This window comes from Macrotis lagotis, chromosome 3 (assembly GCF_037893015.1).
Source record: "Macrotis lagotis isolate mMagLag1 chromosome 3, bilby.v1.9.chrom.fasta, whole genome shotgun sequence".
Classification (NCBI taxonomy): domain Eukaryota; kingdom Metazoa; phylum Chordata; class Mammalia; order Peramelemorphia; family Peramelidae; genus Macrotis; species Macrotis lagotis.
This window is the reverse complement of record NC_133660.1, coordinates 219,502,227-219,518,511: the sequence shown is the minus strand read 5'-3', so window position 1 is coordinate 219,518,511 and position 16,285 is coordinate 219,502,227. Positions and strand designations below refer to the sequence as shown.

At 37.3% G+C, this 16,285-nt stretch overlaps 1 protein-coding gene and 1 long non-coding RNA gene across 9 annotated transcripts in view; one reads left to right on the top strand and one right to left on the bottom strand.

Moving 5' to 3' along the window:
• The window catches only part of LOC141518133 (uncharacterized), a 161,730-nt gene that overhangs the window by 80,388 nt on the left and 65,057 nt on the right, over positions 1-16,285 (top strand). For 7 of the 8 annotated variants that reach the window (XR_012477101.1, XR_012477107.1, XR_012477105.1 and 4 more), the window contains 2 exons: positions 4,614-4,717; positions 6,073-6,237. This is a non-coding gene — a long non-coding RNA (uncharacterized LOC141518133). Of the gene's footprint in view, positions 1-4,613; positions 4,718-6,072; positions 6,253-16,285 lie in introns of all 8 variants that reach the window. The other variant, XR_012477104.1, reaches the window with a different exon arrangement.
• On the bottom strand, positions 1,189-2,485 carry PIGW (phosphatidylinositol glycan anchor biosynthesis class W). Its single transcript, XM_074228032.1, is given in 7 exon segments — positions 1,189-1,274; positions 1,277-1,387; positions 1,390-1,672; positions 1,674-1,888; positions 1,891-2,067; positions 2,070-2,400; positions 2,402-2,485. Coding segments are annotated over 7 exon segments (1,287 nt in total).

Genomic DNA, 16,285 nt, shown 5'->3' with positions numbered 1-16,285 from the left:
TAGCATGATTTTCTCTACTGTGGTACCTGGAAAAGCTACTCTAAGATCAGGGATCTGCAAACTTAGTTTTTAAAAAATTTTTGATAGTTATATTTCAATATAATTTCCATGGGCAGATGTATTTTAATTTTAATTAAAAACTAATTCAGAGAAGGGACCCATCAGCTTCAGCAGATTGCCAAATGGTCCTTTGCTTGCCCTAAATAAAAGCACTAAAATTCCTGGTCTAGAGATTTAGAGATAATTTATTGAAATTTAGCTCCTCATCCACATTTGAGAATTAGGTAAATTGAGACCCAGAGGGAAGGAAGTAAGAATCAAAGTGAGGATTTGAACATAGGGTTTCTGGAGTCTAAATCTAATTATCTTCACTGGATTTTGAGCCACTATATCATCAACAAGCAATGATTAAATCATTTAGTCCTTGACAGGGCTAGTATGATGTCCAAGGTGAGTATGACCCCACTCTCTCATCTATCAAAACAGCTGGGACTGAAAATAGAGGAAGGCAGGAGCCCAGTACACAATGGGGTGTGCCCAATGATGGCCACCTTTTTATTTTGAAAAACTTAAAAATTGTTTATTTTTTAATGCTCCTTTCTCTTTCTTGTTTGGAATACCATCATTTATTAAGTAATCTATAGGGAATTTCAGAAGTATTGCTCCTAATTTGCATCCAGTATAATATGCTATTTTAAGAAAGATCAAATAAATAAGAACTAATACATGTTGTTACAGGCCTGTACTTGTGGCAGTTTGTAATTTTGAGGTGAAATTGATTATTGAGTTGCAAAACAATTCATTCTTAAATCTATTATCATTTATCATATTTTCACCCCAAATAATCACTAGCATTTTACAATAATATTCTGTATGTGCATATATGATGAAATAGTTTCTTTTTTTTTTTAAAGGTTTTTGCAAGGCAGAGGGGGTTAAGTGGCTTGCCCAAGGCCACACAGCTAGGTAATTATTAAGTGTCTGAGACCGGATTTGAACCCAGGTACTCCTGACTCCAGGGCCAGTGCTTTATCCACTGCACCACCTAGCCGCCCCGAAATAGTTTGTAATCATGTATAGGTATAGTACAGTTTAAGTCCAAGAGGAGCTGCTATGTAGCTCATGTGATAGTCATATTGACCAAGCTAACATAATCTTCAACAATAGGAAAACAATAACTGGTTTTGATCAATGGCAGCAATTAAAAAAAAGATTTGGCAGCTTACTTCCATTTTGGTGGACCAGAGGGTCTGGGGGTCTTTTATCGGTGTCAGTTGTATGAGATCCCAAAGATACAGCACAACAGTTCCTTTAATCAGGAATTTAGTGAAGACCAAAATCACATTGCCTAATATCAGTAAACTAAGAAATGTTATGTTGTAAGCAAAATCCAAATACAAAAGGCTAAATTAGCCATTTTCCAGAAAACTGCATCTATATATGTATTACATTTATAAAGAAATTCAAGAAGAATGGCAGCTAGCAATAACATGATATTCCACTCCAATCCACTTTCTGAGAAGAGATTTTTATTTAACACACATAATCCAGTTTGCACATCAGCACATATTTTTGCCACATACCCAAAGTTGGAGATGATTCCTTTATAGTGTGTATTTAGGAAACTGATCCTTGTACCTTTGAAATCAATGCCTTACAAAATAATCATCTTGAACTTGTGAAAAATCAAGAGATATTTGGCACAATATGTCAATGATGGCAGCTACAATCCAAGATTTGTTTAGGGGGGAAAAGAATCAAGAGCACTGATACTTACTACTGATAGAATAAAAAAAATTTCAATGATCTGCATATTCAGATAAATATTCATTATAGACTATGAACTTCACAATGATGAGTAGCTCTAGTCCTAAGATTTCTAATAGTCAGAGGACAACTGCTTTGCAAGGTAATAACACTTGGAGTGTTTGGCCCCTGGTTTTCCTCCTTCTTCTGGACAATTAATAGCATTTCATAAAACAAAGGCTCTTATTCCAAAATCCATCAGTCCTGTTTCATAGAGCTCTGTTTTGCCATATTATCTAGGATAAAATGGAAAATCTACATGCTGATGGCTTTGGCTAAATTGATGTCATCACAAAACTTAGTAACAGATGGAGTGTTTTTGGAATTCATTTTGATTTTTAGGAATGCATCAATGATTTTCTGGACAAGTCCCCTGGCATAATATGTTCTCTTGCTATACATCTTGTAGAACAACCATTTATCTAACATGGTTAAGATAAATGGCACAAGAAAGATCACAGATGAAAGAATGGGGCAAGGAGCTACTAAGGTTGCTTCACATACAGCAGAGTCAGTGAGGGGATGGTCACCATCTACATGATGGAGGTGTGATAGAAGGAGTATCAGAACTCTACCCATAGTACAGAGTGAGGGGCAGGGGCAAATCAGTTGAAATTTCCAGTAGACTGCTTCCCTTGAGGTTGTTGACAAAGGCCTTCATCATTTGGTTGTGAGACATTTTTTCTTCTTTTTCCTTACCAGATTTAAGCCTGAACTTTTTTTTCAGGGGACCCAGGGGCTGGATGAAGGGGAGGGAGAAGCAAAAGGACCTGTAGACCCTGGAAAATAGACAGGAAGAATAGCCTCTGAACTACAAATATCCTCTTCCTGTTACTGGGAACACACCAGCATTCTTTTCCTTTTAAACTGAGTTCCAATTTAGCTCCCTCCCATTCTTCTTCCACTCACTAAGAAGGAAAGCAAAATTATATCAATTATACATGTGAAATCATGTAAAACATTTTCAGATTATCCCTATCTCAAAAAAGTAAAAAAAAAAAAGTCAGAATATTATACTTCAGTTTACACTCAAAGTTCATTAGTTCTCTCTCTGAACATGGATAACATTTTTCATTTTGAGTCCTTTGGGATTTTATTGGATTATTGTATTGATTAGAACTGCCAATGTTTTCAGAGTTAATCATCACTACATTGCTGTTACTGTCACAACGAGCTCTTGGTTTTTCATTTTGTATCAGTTCATATAGGTTTTGCCATGTTATTTCTGAAACCACCCTCCTCATCATTTCTTATAGTACAATAGTATTTGATCACAATAATATACTACAACTTGTTCAGTCATTTCCTAGTTGATGGACATCCTCTCACTTTCCAATTTTCTGCCACTACAAAAATAATTGCTTTAAATATTTTTGTATATCTAGAGACTTGACATATTTAAACAAGTATATGAAAATTCATTAAGCATTTATTAATTATTAGCCATGGACCAGAGCCTATTTTAGTTATGGGGATATGCACATGAAGTAAGTTACAATCCTATTCTCACCCCCAGTTAGACTATAAATTCTTTAAGGATAGGATGACAGGTAGCACAGTAAGCTTTTCTTCCTCTGAGACAATTCATCTTTTCTTCAAACATATTGACCTCTAACTGAGTGAAGAGAGAAGGTAGAGGTGTATCTTTGTCAAAACTGTCTCTTATCAGCCACTGTTAGAAAGAAAATTCTTTGTAATAATCATATATATGTATGTGGGAAATGAGAGAGTCAGGAATCATTATAGGTTTGGAAAACTGCTTGGATAAGGGTATTGTCATGGTAAAGAATAAGGATCAGAGGCTGGTTAGTCATCCAGCCTAGCTCTAGATAAGGCTGGTTTTGGATGCTTTACTTTGGACTTTGCAATGGGTTATTTGAGAAGAAAATTTATATGGTTTGAGGTATGTGTTGTTGATATGTGTGTGGGCAGGGGATGAGGCTTTTGTGGCAGGTTTATTAGTTAGAATAAAATTCCAGTACTCCTCCTAAGAAGTTAGGAGGTCCTGAGCTGGGTTGGTTAAAGTGGGAATGGAAAAGGGACTAATGTGAGAGATAGGATGAGGGTAGAATTGACCAAGCTTGAACCTTGGACTTGTCATGCCATTTAAGCATGTGGATTCACCTTTGTGGATTTTAGCCTCTTCATCTGACAATAGGAATTAGATTGAATGATCTCTATGGTCACTCTTACCTCTTAAGGTTTATGACAACTATGATGGAGACATGATTATGCCAATAATTATGACCATTTTACAGATGAGGATACTGGGGTAGTGAAATAGTAAATGATCCACTCTTGGTCACAACATCACATTTAAGAAGGGGAACACAACTTGGATGAGGGAAAAAAACAGTTGAAATGCTTTGATAATAGTTTCACTGAGAAGTAACAAGAGTGAATGGAACTGGGAAGTCATACTTGAAAAAACTTGACAACTAGAACTGGATGGACTACCAGAGTTCAAATCTAACCTCAGATACTTACCAATTATGTGACCCTAGGCAAGTCATTTAACCCTGTTTGCCTCTTTTTTAAAAAGACCATGACAACTGCAAGAGGGCAAATCTTTAATTTCTATGATCTGATTTATCTTGTGATAATTCAAGTATCATGTGTGGCAGTTCTGAGGGGTGAGGATGTGGGCAATAACATACCAGGAATTTAATTTCCAAACCTTATTGCAAAGATGAATATCAAGTCACTCACCTTCCCAGGGGCCCAATTTCCTAAACTGCAAAATGAAAAGGTTGCACTAGATGATTTTTTCCAACTTTAGATTCATATTTGTGAATCCTCTTTTACAGATGGAGAAGCTGAGGCTTGTTGAGATGAAATTTCTTACCCATAGTCACTTGTCTTCAAAGTTGAAATGGGAGAATGAGGTACTGACACTGACTCCAGACTTCAGGTCAGTCATTCTAGTTCTCTCCACTATGGCTAAGCAGTTTCCCTAACACATTAGGTTGTTCCGAGTCATTTCAATTGGATTGACTTAGAAGCACTTTTTCTGGTGACCCAGAAGCAGTTCCATGAAGGACTCATCACAGAGGAGCCCATAGGGTTAGACCTTGATTGGACACTACCCAGGGAAAGTGGTAGGGGACTTGGAAATCCAGAGAGTTAGCAAGAACACTGGGTACTTGCAAGGAGGTATTGAGATGGGTTGGGGCATAAGAAAAGGAAGGGAAATTAACTTCAAAATTTTATAACAGCTTTGCCCAGAGGAGTCCTTTTTTGGAGAACTTGTTGAAAAGCATACCCGAGGTAGGTCCAGTTCAGTCAAACACAAAGACCTATCAAGGATAAGGCACATTTAAAGCAGGCTGGCACTGTTTTGCCCTTGACTGAAATTCAAAAGATCTTCTTTCCCCCATAAGACCAAACCTTCTGCCCCTTTGGTGTGACTAATTTGAGGACATTGGTGTCAATGTTATATGCATTGTCCTTTCCCTTTGGCTTATAAGTAAGATAGAGATCAGAGAAAATCTTAGATACTTAAGGGTGAGGAGTCCTTGGGACATAGCATATCAGAGGAAGACCCTTAGAACATTGACCATAGAATAGAAGCATTCTTGGGGACTTAGATTATAGAAAAATTGAGCTAGCCCAAACCTTTCATTTTATAGGTAGGGAAACAGAGTCTCAAAGAAGGGTCCTGATTGGCACCAGATTCTGTAGCTAGGACATGAAGGCTACAACTTGATTGCAGGTCTTCTGATACTAAATCCATTGCTATTTCTGTTAATTCCATCACAATGGTCAAGTTTGACTACTTGTGTGCCCTTTTTCTTGAGGGTTAGGACCAGATCTTCTTTTTTTTTATTTTCCACAGAAGAAGGATGGGGAAGGAAAAAAAAAACATAGTGATATAGTGCCTACTATGTCCCAGACACTGTGATTAAAAATGTTTTGTTCTATCTTATTTGATCTTTACAACATGAAAGGCAAATGCTTTTATTATTTCCAATTTACAGTTGAGAAAACCAAGGTAAACAGAAGCTAAACAACTTTTCCCAGGTCACATAGCTAGTAAGTGTGTGGGGCTAGATTCAAGCTCAATTTTTCCCAACTCCAGATCCAGGATAACTGTCAAACCACCAACTGCAACAAGACCCCAGAGAGGAATTACTGAAAAGTTCTTGTCTTTCATTTTTGAAGAGAACCAATGAGAACCAATGAGATGGGTGATAACTGGACTTTTGCATGAACTGGATTTAAGTTAGACAGAGTTGCATCAAGCCATGGCCTCACTTTCTTTTCCAGGGTTAATGAAATCCAGTGGCAGGACTAAAGTCAGAATGTCTGGAAAGTGGTCTGGGATGTAGTAGATAGCCTTTGGGTCTTGGATGCATGACTAAGCTATAAGGACTCCACAATGCCTGCTTCAACCACTTTTTTGGCCATTGGAAGAAATTGTCATCATCCTTTGTAAGTAGCTTGGAAGTAAGTAGCCAATGGAACAAATTATTCTCATCCATTCCAGGCACCATCTTGGTCCTTGAAATTAATTGTTCTCGTCCATTGTATGGGGAGAATTCTTCTCATGCTCTAATACTCCAAAGGGGTTGAAATCTTTCTGTTACCCTTAACCTTTAGTCCAATTGCTGAGTCAGCTTTACTGGGGTATGGTCACCTGTACTTGATGCTTGATAAATAGATGCTTGATAAATGATGGTTAATGGAGTGACTCTTTGAACTAAGCCCTGCCAATCTGAGCTAAGAAAATAGTCAAATATCTTTTTTAATATAACAGATTTTCAAAATATTAAAGTGATAGTTATCATCCCCTTTCTAGAATTTCTTCAGATATACACCCCAATTTCTTTAACTGAGTCTTACATGCCATGTCTTCATTTTCTTCCCTCATTTTGGATTCTAGGCTTCTATTAGTACTAAGTTTGAAAATAGCTTATTTTTGATCATCATCCCATACTAGTGACTCATGCTGTATCAGGGCAGCAGTTGTATTATAGTAGAATCAATCAACAGTTATTGATTAAAATGGCGCTATATGAAGATCAAATGAGATATTTGTAAAACTCTTTAGCACAGTGAGCAGGCATTTGATAAATCCTTGTTCCCTCTTCTACTAGGCACTGGGGATAAAAGGAATTTGAATTCTAGCCCAGATCCTTGCTAACTTTGTGCCTCAGGGACAGACCTTCCCCCCCCCCCCCAGCCCCAGTTTCTACCTCATGAGGTATTGTGAGAAAAAAATGTTTTGGAAACCTCTAAGGGTCACTGAAACTGGAAATTTTTAAAGAGGTCAGAGTAGAGAGGGAGAGGTTCCTTTTACATAAGAAATGTTGGAAAATGGATAGAAAATTGATGGCTGTGGGGAGGAAGTAACACTGATTTTTCTATACTTCCCAACAAGAGGGAGGTTAAATGTAATAGTTGTAATTTTCCTTCTAGGAGCTCTGGAGCACAGCCTTCCACATTCTCAGCATAATAATGTGACTGAGAACCTTTTCTGGTGGAAGAATGATAGTACTATTTTCCTCTAAAGCACCAAGAGTGATAGCTATATGTATTTCCTGGGACCTTGAAGAAGAGAATGCTAACTAATGTGCCTGGAAGGAGTCAGAGGTTTTGTGTTGGGTTTTTATAAGCAAAATCTGAGCCAATAAAGCAAGTGTTTGTGAAACAGATTATATACAAATCCCTGCTGGGGTAACAGAGACAAGGACAAAAACAAACCTTAACAATAGTATCTGTCCTCAACGTGTTTACATTCTACTGGAGGGGGAGAGGGAAGAATCTTGTTCAAGATTAATAATTTAATCTCCTTGGACCTCAGTGTCTTCATGTAACAAGTGAGGGGTATTGGTCCAGAAATCTTCTAGGGTCTTTTCCATCTCTAAATTGATGATTGGAAGAGGAGAGAGAAAACACTATCAACCAAAGGAAAAAGCAGAAGTTGCTTCCTATAAGAGCTGATATGTGAACTGGACCTTGTAAGAAGTGAGGGATTTGAAGAGGTAGAGGTGAGGAGGGAGTGGATTCTAGGCTTGAGGGATAGAGTGGTCAAAGTTATGGAGTCAGGAGATGGAATGCCTATTTCTGTTACCAGTTAAGTCACTTTGGCTAGAATATAATAGATAGAGGGAAGTAAGATGTAGTATTGGGATAAGGTTGGCTTGGAGCCAGACCATGAAGAACTTAAAATGCTGAACTAAGAATTTGCATTCCCTTCTAGAGTCAATTGTAATCCATTAAAGTTTCTTTAGTGGGCTATAAAAGGTCAGATTTGTGTTTGAGGTGGTAGTTAATTCCAATTTTCCCTGGAATGAGGAAGGAGGATGTCTTCTCTATTCTTATGTGACTCCTACTTCTGTTAAATGCATAAGAAGTTCAGCAGAGGACTATACCCATGTTATTAGACCATTACAAGATGCACTTTGTGCATCCTCAGTACATAGCACAGGTAGATATCACAAAGATCATACTGCCTTGTTATCTTATTGAATTCCTTAGATGCCAAACTTATAGGTATCCTGAGTATGAAGAGAGAACCCTGGCATTGGTCCTATGGGATATTTATAATGCTGAACTAATGCAAATACTTATTAGCTGGTTTAGTTTTTTTATTTTAAAAATTTTCCCCTCAGCTATATGCAAAAGCAAGTTCCAACATTTACTTCCAAAATCTTAAATTCCAAATTCTCTCCTTTCTTCCCACCCCACTTCCCCCATTGAGCTAATGCTGCAATGAATAGAATGACTGGCCAGGTACCAAGAAGAATATCATGAATTCAAATGTGGCTTCAAATACTTACTAGCTGGGTGACCCTGGGAAAGTCATTTAACTCTGTTTACCTCAGTTTCCTGAGGCAAAGGAGCTGGAGAAGAAAATGGCAAACCACTCCAGTATCTTTGCTGAGAAAATTGCAAATGGGGTCATGAGAATTGGACATGATTGAAAAATGACTTAATAACACATGGTGGAATATTAAGGGACCAGGTAATAGATTCTGCCAAAGAGATGTTTTCTTTTATATTCCTCCCAAGTAGTCCTCTATCTCATGTCAGAAAAGAAATTCTCCTTTCACCTCTGCCTCTAAGAATCCCTCTTTTCTCTCAAGACATAGCTCAAGTATTAGGTTCTTTATGAAGCTTTTTCTGATCCCTTCTCTTCCTAATGTTAATATCCTCTTTCCTTCCTAAATTATCTAAAGTATACTAATAGGTACTTCTCACCTTCATGAAAATTTTGTTCTCCTTGAGAACAGCTATTATTTCATTCATTGTTTCAACACCCCAATTTCCTTCTCAAGGTACAGTTGAAGTCTCACCTCCTCCAAGAATTTCCCTGATTCAAACCTCTCCCTGCCCCCACTTTCAACTCCCAATAATTCCAGCTATTCATCATCTCCCTGAAACTCTCTAGAACTCTTACAGTTTGAAGTATACCATCTGGCTCTTAATGAAACCACTTTAAATGTGTATTTTGTGTTAAACATTCTCTTTAAAATACTATCTGTAATATATCAAGAGATAACAACGTTTGAAGAGAAGGCAGTTAATGTCTGAACCAAGTTTATGGGTTAGAGTACCATGTTAAGAGAACCAGATGGAAGGTATATGATCTGTAAGATTAATCATGGAGGTTAATAATCAAGTCATATCTGGAATATCAGTTTAGCTCTGGCTCCTATTTTTAAGAGGGATGATGACAAATTTAAGTTGTTTAGTCTGTCACATTTTGCTTCTCTCATAATGAGGTGATTTGCCATTAGACTGTGAGCTCCTTGAAGGCAGGGGTTGTTTTTGCCTTTCTTTGTATTCCTAGTACTAAGCATAGTATCTGGCACCTTGTAGATTCTTCTTTTTTAATCTCTGATAGAATATTTTATTTTTATTTCTTTGGTCTAGCTTTTTATTTTTTAATCCCCCCCCCAATTACATGCAAAAGCAAGTTTCAACATTTAATTCCAAAACCTTAAGTTACAAATTCTCTCCCTTCTTATCATTCCACTTCCCCCATTGAGAAAGCACACTAGTTGGTATAGATTAAAATATGTAGCCATGAAAAACATTATTGCAATAGTCATGTTGTAAAAGTAAACATAATTCCCCCCCCCACTTGAAGAAATAGAAACCTCAAGAAAAATAAAATTAAAAAATTGTATGCTTCATTCTATATTCAGACACCATTATCTATGTCTTTGGGATGGACAGTATTCTTTATCATAAGTCCGTTAGAGAAATTGCTTCAAAATTTTTCCCACAGTTGCTATTGCTAGCTGTATTTCCCTCCATCCTATCCCTCCTCCCATTTATTATATTCTACCTCTCCTTTAAAAACTATGTTGTATCTGACTACACTCTCCCATGATCTTCCCTTTCTTCTGTCACCTACATCCCTCCTCCTCCTCTTGTCCCTTTTCTCCCATCCCTTTCTTCTCCTATTTTCCTCTAGGGTAAGATAGATTTCTATACCCAATTGGGGGTGCATGCTATTCCCTATCTGAGGCACTTCTGGTAAGGGTGTGGCTCACTCACTGTCCCTCAACTTTCCCCTCTTCCATTCCACTGCAAAAGCTTTTTCTTGCCTCTTTTAGGCAACTTTTAGGCAACTGAGCCCATTCTACCTCTCCTTTCCCTTTTTCCCAGTACATACCTTTCTCCCCCATTGACTCCATATTTTTCATACTTTGAAATTCAACTCCATCCTGTACCTTGTCTATATATGCTCCTTCTAACTGCCCTAATAAATGAGGAGGCTCATATGAGTTATCAGTATCATCATCCCAATACAGGAATTCCAGCAATTCAACATCATTAAATCCCTCATAATTTGTCCTTCCCATCCACCCTCTCTATGCTTTACCTGAGTTCTGTACTTGAAGATCAAAATTTCTGTTCAGCTCTTGTCATTTCATCAGGAAAGTTTGAAAGTCCCTTATCTCATTGAATGCCCATCTTTTTCCCTGTAAGAGGACATTCAGTTTGGCTGGGTAGTTGATTCTTGGTTATAATCCAAGCTCTTTTTGCCTTCTAGAATATCAGATTCCAAGTGCTATAAACCCTCATTGTAGAAGCTGATAAATCTTGTGTTATTCTGACTGTAGCTCCATGATATTTGAATTGTTTCTCTCTTGCTGTTTCTTGTAATATTTTCTCCTTGTCTTGGAAGTTCTGAAATTTGACTTTATTATTCCTGACAGTTTTCAGTTGGGGTTCTCTTTTTAGGAGGTGATCAATGTATTCTTTCAATTTCTATTTTATCCTCTGCCTCTAGGATATCAGAGCAGTTTTCCTGCATCATTTCTTGAAAAATGGTCATGACTTTCAGGTAGTCCAATAATTTTTAAATTATCCCTTCTGGATATGTTTTCCAGATCAGTTGTTTTTCCACTGAGATATTTCACATTTTCTTCTAGGTTTTTATTCTTTTAGTTTTGTTTTATTGTTTCTTGATTTCTCACAAAGTCATCAGTTTTCCTTAGCTCCATTTTACATTTTAAGGAATTATTTTTTCTGGAGAGCTTTTCCTTTTCCATCTGGCCACTTCTGCTTTTTAAGTCATTCTTCTCCTCATTGGCTTTTTGAACTGTTTGTTCCATTTGACCGAAAACTATTTTTAAGATGTTATTTTCTTCAGTATCTTTTTTGTATCTCCTTCACCAAGCTGCTGACTTGGTTTTCATGGTTTTTCCTCATCATTCTCATTTCTCTTCACAACTTTTCCTCTACTTCCCTTACTTGATTTTCAGAATCTTTTTTTGAGCTCTTCCTTAGCTTGAGACCAATTCATACTTTCTATGGAGGCTTTGGATTCAGAAGCTTTGACTTTGTTATCTTCTTAGTGTTTATTTTGAACCCCTCATGGGACCAAAGTAATTGTCTATGGTTAGGTTTTATTTTTCTCTTCTGTTGTTTGCTCATTTCCCCAACCTATGACTTGATTTTAACTCTGTTAAGATTTTCCCAGCTTTTGAGGGTTTTTTACAGTTGTTTTCAGAGACACTCCCAGGGACCTACAAGTTCTCAATTTCTCCAAGGTCTTATGAGAGGCTATGACTGCTTTCCTTACCTGCATTCTGGTCTGTTGTTCTTCTGATCCTCCTCCTAGTACTGGGGTCTCAGAGTGTGACCCAGATCTGAATTTGGCATAGTCCTGCCTCAGGGCCAGCAAAGAGACCCCTGAAATCACCCTCACCCTTTACCATCTGTGGGCTGAGTGCTCTAGAAGCAGTTGCCTGGTGGCTCTCTAGGCCTGCTCCTGTCCCGGGGTCCAGGTCTGTGCTGAAGCCTGCCCTGGGCTGTGCTCCTCTCTCACTCTGGTGTGGCAGAGTTTTACTGTTGATTTTCCCAATTGTCCCTAGCAATCCCTAGGATGAGAGATCTAGAAATGCCACCATGGCCGTGGACTCAGGCACCCCTCAGTCTGTTCTAGGATGACTGGATCCAGTTTGCTATAGTGTGGCCAGGCTGCCCTGAGGACCCTTTCTAACCCCATTGTACAAAACCTTCCTACAGATCTTCCAAGATGTTTTGGACTGGAAATTTATTTTACTCCCTTTCACCTACTCTCTGTGGGTTCTGCCACTCGAGAATTTGATTAGAAATATTATTTAAAGGTATTTGGAATGGTTTGGGGGAGAGCCTGCAGGAGTCTTTGCCTTCACGCCACCATTTTGACTCCACCTTTACCACCTTGTAGATTCTTAATAAATAAATGCTTGTTGATTTGATTAGTTGTTCTTGGAGGCCATTCCTAGTTCTAAATCTAAATCCTTTGATTCAAGCTGAAGCAAGTTTAGAGGACGGTGAAGAAGATGGTTAGGAACTTGTTCATTTGATCTTGTTCAAATGAAGATTGATTCAAGGCATTGACCATTTCTAGACTAGACACAGAAGGCCAAATAGGAAACTGACCACAGTATTTGAATGTTCAGTAGTCCATTGTGTGAACTTAGACTTGCTCTGTTTGACCCACAGGTTCAAGATAAGCCCATGAGCTGAAGTTTCAAGAGACTAGATTTAGAAATGAGAAGAAATTGTCAACAGTTATAGCTTTTCAACAATAGAATGAGGTCATTAGTTCCCTGTCACTGGTGATGTTCAAAGTCTGGCTGATCACTCATTGGGGATATTGTAATAAAGATTCATACCCCAGATAGGAATTTTGTTTGAGGTTCATTCAGCAATAATGAATATAATATTAATTTATGGAAACTCTATCTTCCTTGGATACTGCAGTGCTACTGTGATCTCATCACTGTCTCACAGATTACTACCCATCCTGTGATGCCCTTGAACAGCATCCTCCTATAAATATACCATAAGAATCCATCTAAAATGCTTCCCCTAGGTCTCCTGACATTGTGTGCTTACTTAAGGATCATGTAGGCTATGACCAAGACTGATCTTTTCTGTTCATACCGTTGATGATAATAATCTTTGACCACTTTGGTTAAGTCATTCACTGAGGATATTTTGCAGTCTGCTCATAACTGATGTGTGCATTTCCATTGACATCTGGGGCTGATCCACAATTTTTAATTCTTTAGAGGTTTTGTTGTTTCATGACTTGTGGCCTTAGAGCATTACTTTCCTGTGGGGATTGTTAGAACTCTGAATGGTTGTAGGTCTTGTTTAGGAAAGTAATTTCCCAAGTCTTGATGAAATTTGTCAGTTTTGCTTATATTCAAAGGTTTTCTAGCTTCCCGGGCATGCTAAGGCTGGGGAATCACTGACAGCCTTTGGGAAACAAGGGTAGCCATCATATTGCTTATGTTTCAAGGAGTCTGGGGATAAGTATACACTCATGTAATCCTAAATCTAATTCATCCCCACCTAGCACTGTGAATTCTTTTAAAGTCATGTTATATAAAAAAAAGATCTAAGAAACAATCAAAGGTATAGGAAAAGAAATGAAGTATGTAGAGGGAACAGTAGATAGTTCAATTGACTACAGGATCAATTAATGAGCAATTTTTAAAGCATCCACTATTTGCTAGGTACTATGATTAGTAGTGGTGATATAAAGACCTTCATCCACTCTTCTTTCCAAAATTAAAGTAATCTCTGCCCTTTTGAAGCTTGCATTCATTTTCTTTGAGGGAGATAGTATATGCCTATGTATATAGTAAAAAAATGCAAGGTTGTTTGGGGTAGAGGTGCCAGAAATCTTCTTCTAAGAAGAAGGTGATGCTTGAGCTCAATTTTGAAGGGAACTAGAGCATCTTAGAGACAGAGGTAGGATTTGGGCATAGCCTGTGTGAAGGGGTGAAGATGGCTAGAGCTTATGGAGGGGAATAATACAAGAGTTTGCCTCTGCCTGTCCTTCTGTTCTCTCATCTCTAAGTGACATGTTCTGGTGCCCTTTTTAGCTCATACCTTTTTAAAATTTATCTTTTAATTTATCTCTTTACCTTTTTGAATTTATCTCCTGAGCTGAAGAGAGAGTTCTTTAAAAGGTGAACCAGAAGCATGGGCTAAAAATCTTCATCTTATCCCATTGCTTACATTCTAATTTACTTGAGGTATTAATTCAAACCTTATAAAGGACTCCCTTGGTGTAAGTGAATTTTTTTTTCAGTTTGTTTAGAATGTCTTTATATGAGCTCTTTCTGAGATTAGTTTAGACATGGGCCAACTCATTCTACTTATATGGCACCAGCTGATCCCCTTCATCCTCCTGACTGCCCTCCTCTGGAGGTCATCTGTTTATCAGTATCTTTCCTGAAAATAGTGACCAGAATTGACCTGTACTATTGCTGTGGTCTACTCCAGACAGAGAAGAGTTGGGCTTATTTGCCAAATTCCTATTGAAAAAAAGGGGACTTGATCGCAAGGCTTTCATAGTTCTTATCATATTTGATGAGGATCAAATAAAAAAAGTAAAGTGCTTTGAAAAATATAAATGCTAGTTATTATTTGAGCAATATATCAGCATTCTAAGAGTCATGAGATAGAAAACTATTATATCATCTCCATTGGACAGATAGGAAAATTGAGGCTAGAGGCCTAAAGTGACATATTTTATAAACTGTTTCCTTCATCACTAAAAATACCTATTCATGACAACTATATTATCATGTTATTTTATGCATAAATACCACATGTAGGAATATGGCATTTATTTGTTGACAGGGGTACAATTTTCATGCATTGATTAAAAATTTTAAAAATGTACACATAAACACAAAGCTTTGAGTAAATTGTGTGATAGCTACAGTGGCCATTAAAATACTGAATTATCTGAGAATGTACTGAATATACAGGTATGCCACAATTTTTGACCAGTGTTCACTTACCTTTCTGAAGGCATTAAAATGAAAACTCCAAATTTTTTAAAAAAAATCTGTTGTGTCTGAATTTTTAGCAGTATTAAGATTTCTCTGATGATGAAAATAGAAAGTAGTCCTGTCATAGAAACTGATTTCCTATTTTTCTCACTGTGATCAGAGCACAAAGAAATGAGCTCTAGATTATTTTTAAATATTTCCACATGAAAGCAGAGTAGAATAAGAGAATCAGTTAAAATCAGAAAGGGAAAGATATAATAAAAATGAAATGATCTTGTTTTTCTGTAGCAATAAAATGGTCATGGTATTAAATCAATGACTTGATTTAATAAAATCATCTTAAAAAACTGTGTCCTTGAATGAAATTTGGGTTAGCACATAGTGTTTTTGTAACTAACTTGCTGTATGATTGAGGACATGTTACCTAACCTCTCTGGGTCTTTACTTTTCCTCTTTGTAAGAGAAAGAACTGGATCAGATTAGGGTTTTCTAGCTTTGTCTCATTTTTCTTTTTATGGTTAAAGTGAAGACCAATTCACATCCTTGGATGCCATTGTCTTAACTAGCTGTCCATTTCTCAAATCTGACTTTCTATCAGAAGTCACCACCTTTAATTAATACTAGTAAATTAAAGTACCCCACTGTGCCCCAAGATTATCAGATTCTTGACCAGAAGAACTGATCATATTACAGAGGAAATCAAAGACCAGTGAAAATTTAAAATGTATTTTTCATATTTAAGTTTATGGACTTTCTGAAATTTATTCCTGCATCCCTGGGGGGGATAAGGGAGTCTTTGAACCCCAGATTAAGAATTTCTGGTTAATACCTGATCCCTGAGGTTCCACATCTATTCAAGTTGTGTCAATTTTATACTAATAGGAATTATTTAATTTTTTATAGTTTAGACCAATGTGTCAAGTAGTTTAGAGCAGCATAGTTTAGCCCAATGTGTCAAATAATTATATCTTCACATATAGAGGTTCTGGCCAGGTAAGCAATATATTCTAAGATCCCTTCCAGACCCATAGTTTTATAATCTGTTGAAAACCACATGGCTGGTGAGTCTGGAATCTCAGTGTTTTAGTTCACTGTGTTTCCCCCCAATCCTTAACTAGAATATTCTGTGATTGGAAGCCCTTCCCTGTGATGGGAAGAACAATGCCAAAAGAATATTAATAGTAAATGCAAGTTTTAATGAGACTCTTGAAAAAGGG